Here is a 3278-nt window from a genome sequence, read left to right on the forward strand (position 1 = left end):
TTAATAATACACAAAGCTGGCACAAGCAGACCCCTATTCCCAAGACAGCTTACCTCTCTTCTTCCCCAGACCTTGTGCTCTAGTTATATACAACTATTTGTAGTTCTTGAAATATTCCTTTTCCTGTGTCTTCCCCCTCCATGGTTTCTGCTTCTGCACAGAACATTTCCCTTCTCCACCCGCTTTCTACCCCATTTTTTCTAACTCCTGTTCATTCTTCAAAATTCAGATCAGATTTCACCTCATCCAGAAAACCTTCAATGGCACTGTCTTAGTCCATTTGGGCTGCTAGAACAAAATGCCATAAACTGGGTAACCTTTTAAACCACAGAATTTATTTCTCACAGCTCTGGAGGCTGGGGCATCCAGGATCAAGGCACTGACAGATTAGATGTCTGGGGAAGACCCATCTCTGGTTCATAAAGGATGCTTTCTTGATGAATCCTCACATGGTAGAACTCGCTAACCAGCTCTCTGGGGTCTCTTTTATAAGGGCACTAATCCCATTCATGAGGGCTCTGCCTTCATGACGTAATCACCTCCCAAAGGCCCCACGACCTTGGGAGTTAAGATTTTAACATATGAATTGGAGTGGGAGGGACACAAACATTCAGACCACAGCAGACCCCTTGCTCTTTTAGTCTGGAATAGACCATCCAGTATGTTGCCAGAACATCCCATGCTACTTCTATCAGAGAACTTATTAAAATCATGTAACATGTTTCTTGGTGACAGGAACTGAGTCTTTCATATCTGTAACCCTAGTGCTTAGCCCCATATCTGGCATGTAACAGGTACTTGATACATGTTTGCTGAATAAGTGAATTCAAGTCTCCTGCTTGCCACCATTTGACCACTTCATTATTCTTTTTTTTTAAGGGGTGGGAGAGGGTAGAGACAGAGTCTCACTATGTTGCCCAGGCTGGTCTCGAACTCCTGGCCTCAAGCCATCCTCCCACGTTGGCCTCCCAAAGTGCTGGGATTACAGGTGTGAGCCACGACACCTGGCGTGGAGTAAGTATTCTTAGGGATACCAGTAAAGACTCAACCCTAAAAAGAACATCTTTGGATGTGGGGTGACAAAGTCTTGGAAATGGTGAAGGTTCCACTGTCACTCCTTAGAAGGGAATACTGTAGTTGCTGTATGCTCTACTAGTCTCAAGAATGGGCAAAAAACAAGTGACAAAAAGAGTACCAAAGGCACCTACTTGTCCCTCTGGGCCAGGGCCTCAGTGTATTGGTCAGGCTTGACCTGGTTTCCTGGTGCATCTTCCCTGTCCTTGGTGACTCCCTTCAGTTTCTCTGAGAGCTCCAGGTTACACTCCTTCTCTGCTTCCACCAGAGCTGCCATCCGTGCGGCTTCATTCCTTGCTAGCCTGGATTCCTAAAAAAAAACCAAAAACTGAAAACTGAGAGGCTGCAAAAGTCCCCACCTAGGTTAGGAGCCTCAAGACACAGAGACCCTTGATGAATTTGGAAGGAAAGTAGAGGGGGAAAGGCTGAATGCCAGAAGTCAGGCCTGTAGAAAAAGAGGACCCCTCGCCGTGGGCCTTTGGAACTCCTGCTCACCTCCTGCAGAAGCTGGATCTTATTCTCTAAGAGCTCATAAACATGCTCCGTCTCCTGCTGTCGCTCCTCAAACTGGCGCCGGAGCTCGGCTTCATTATGGCTGTTGGGATTCTCCACATCAGCCCTACAACCACAGAGCATTGGCCAGTCAGAGGCAGACAAATGATTTAGCAAGTGGACCCACTAAACTTATTCTAGTAATTTTCACTCACACTGATAAGAAAAATGAAGCATTTTTCCCCTCTACAGTTTTCTATGGAAATGATCTCTTCAAACCTTTTCAGGTAATCTCTCAGGAACTCTAACTTCTTGTTGCTTGTCAAGCAGCATATACCTGACCCCCTAAAGGCTTCATTACTGCTATAGCTTCAAGAGGAGGAACTTTCATTTGGAAGGCAGGTAGTCATCACATGGTTCAGAACTCAGCATTCATATTCGCTGTTGTCTGTCCCAGGACTCTTCCATTTAAGCTACTTTGCTAGAAACTTTGCTAGTTCCCTGCCTATCTTGCTTTTTGACTTTAAAGTGTTCTTTCCATTTAGGTTGCTGGGACAGGATATCCATTTGGACAGCCACAGAAATGTTCTCCTCGTTTACAGCCAATAATCCATAGGAGACTATCCTGAGTCTGGGCCACCTATCCTGAGTTCCACCCAGTTTTCCCATGGCCCCATGCAGAGAGCAGACATTGGAAGCCTGTGGTTTTGGCTAAGCTTTGCATCTCTGATATCCCCAGGAATGAATGTCCAGGCACTAGCATGAAGTGGGTAAGGTATCACCAGTTTATTTATAGCAAACAACAGCTGCCCTTAGATGTCTGAGGATTAGAAATTTTGAGCCAGTATCAGGTGCTAAATGATCTTAATTCTGGTTTCATTTTATTTCTGTTTTAAGCCAATCATTGAGAACCATGGGCCATCTTCGTGTTCTCAGGGCAGAGAACAATATTGAACCTTTATAGGCTCACAAAATACTAAGACCAGTGGTACTTCAATATTTGACTCAGGAAGTTGTGTCCATGGAGACCAAATGGGGCTTACCTAAAGATTACAGGATTCCTTGGTTGGTAGTGGACACTACTCAGCACTGTCCCAGAGGCTATGTTTACCTTGAGCTCCCTTGTCATCATATAGCCTTTTAGGGAATATGGGGATCTTGGTTGTAAAAGAGACAAGTCGAGGTAATAACCCAAAATAGGCACACCTCAGGAATCATCAACTTGTACTCTGACTCCATATTCGACTCCATATCCCTTGATAAATGCACTAGACAACCCTAACTACAATCTCTAGAGAATGGAAGTTATACATTTTCTGAGTAACTCAGCCAGGAATGCCTGAATTAAGAGGCCACAGCTGTTGTAATGTCAGAAGACCCTTGAACTTCATGCCAGAAGATGTGGGCTCTGCCATTGATTTGAGAAGACTTAAACTGTACCTTGGTTTTCTCATTTCTCAAAATAGAATAATGTCACCTAATTCAAAGTTAAAATGACATAAAAATTTCTTTGAAAAGCATTATACAGATCTCAAAATTTATTACTAAATTGTTACTATAAGCTTTTCTAAAATCTAAAAGCTCTCTTAATTCTCTAGTAATTATTAATGATACCAGCACATTGTGTATAATTGAATTTGGTTTTGAGTATTCTGATCTTGCTAGATTGTTATCCTAACTATCAAGAAATACTGTAGACATAGGAATGCCAG

At 43.3% G+C, this 3278-nt stretch overlaps 1 protein-coding gene across 1 annotated transcript in view; it reads right to left on the reverse strand.

Moving 5' to 3' along the window:
• Positions 1 to 1204: 1204 nt before the first annotated feature.
• LOC105809587 (myomegalin-like) overlaps positions 1205 to 3278 on the reverse strand; it is a 131033-nt gene continuing 128959 nt past the window's right edge. The window contains exons 5-6 of the mRNA XM_012643426.1: positions 1570 to 1693; positions 1205 to 1384 (exon numbers count right to left, since the gene is read on the reverse strand). Of these exons, the coding sequence (XP_012498880.1) occupies positions 1205 to 1384; positions 1570 to 1693 (304 nt within the window). The remainder of the gene's footprint in view (positions 1385 to 1569; positions 1694 to 3278) is intronic.

The sequence above is a fragment of the Propithecus coquereli genome, unplaced genomic scaffold (assembly GCF_000956105.1).
Source record: "Propithecus coquereli isolate 6110/MARCELLA unplaced genomic scaffold, Pcoq_1.0 Scaffold197, whole genome shotgun sequence".
Taxonomy (NCBI): Eukaryota; Metazoa; Chordata; class Mammalia; order Primates; family Indriidae; genus Propithecus; species Propithecus coquereli.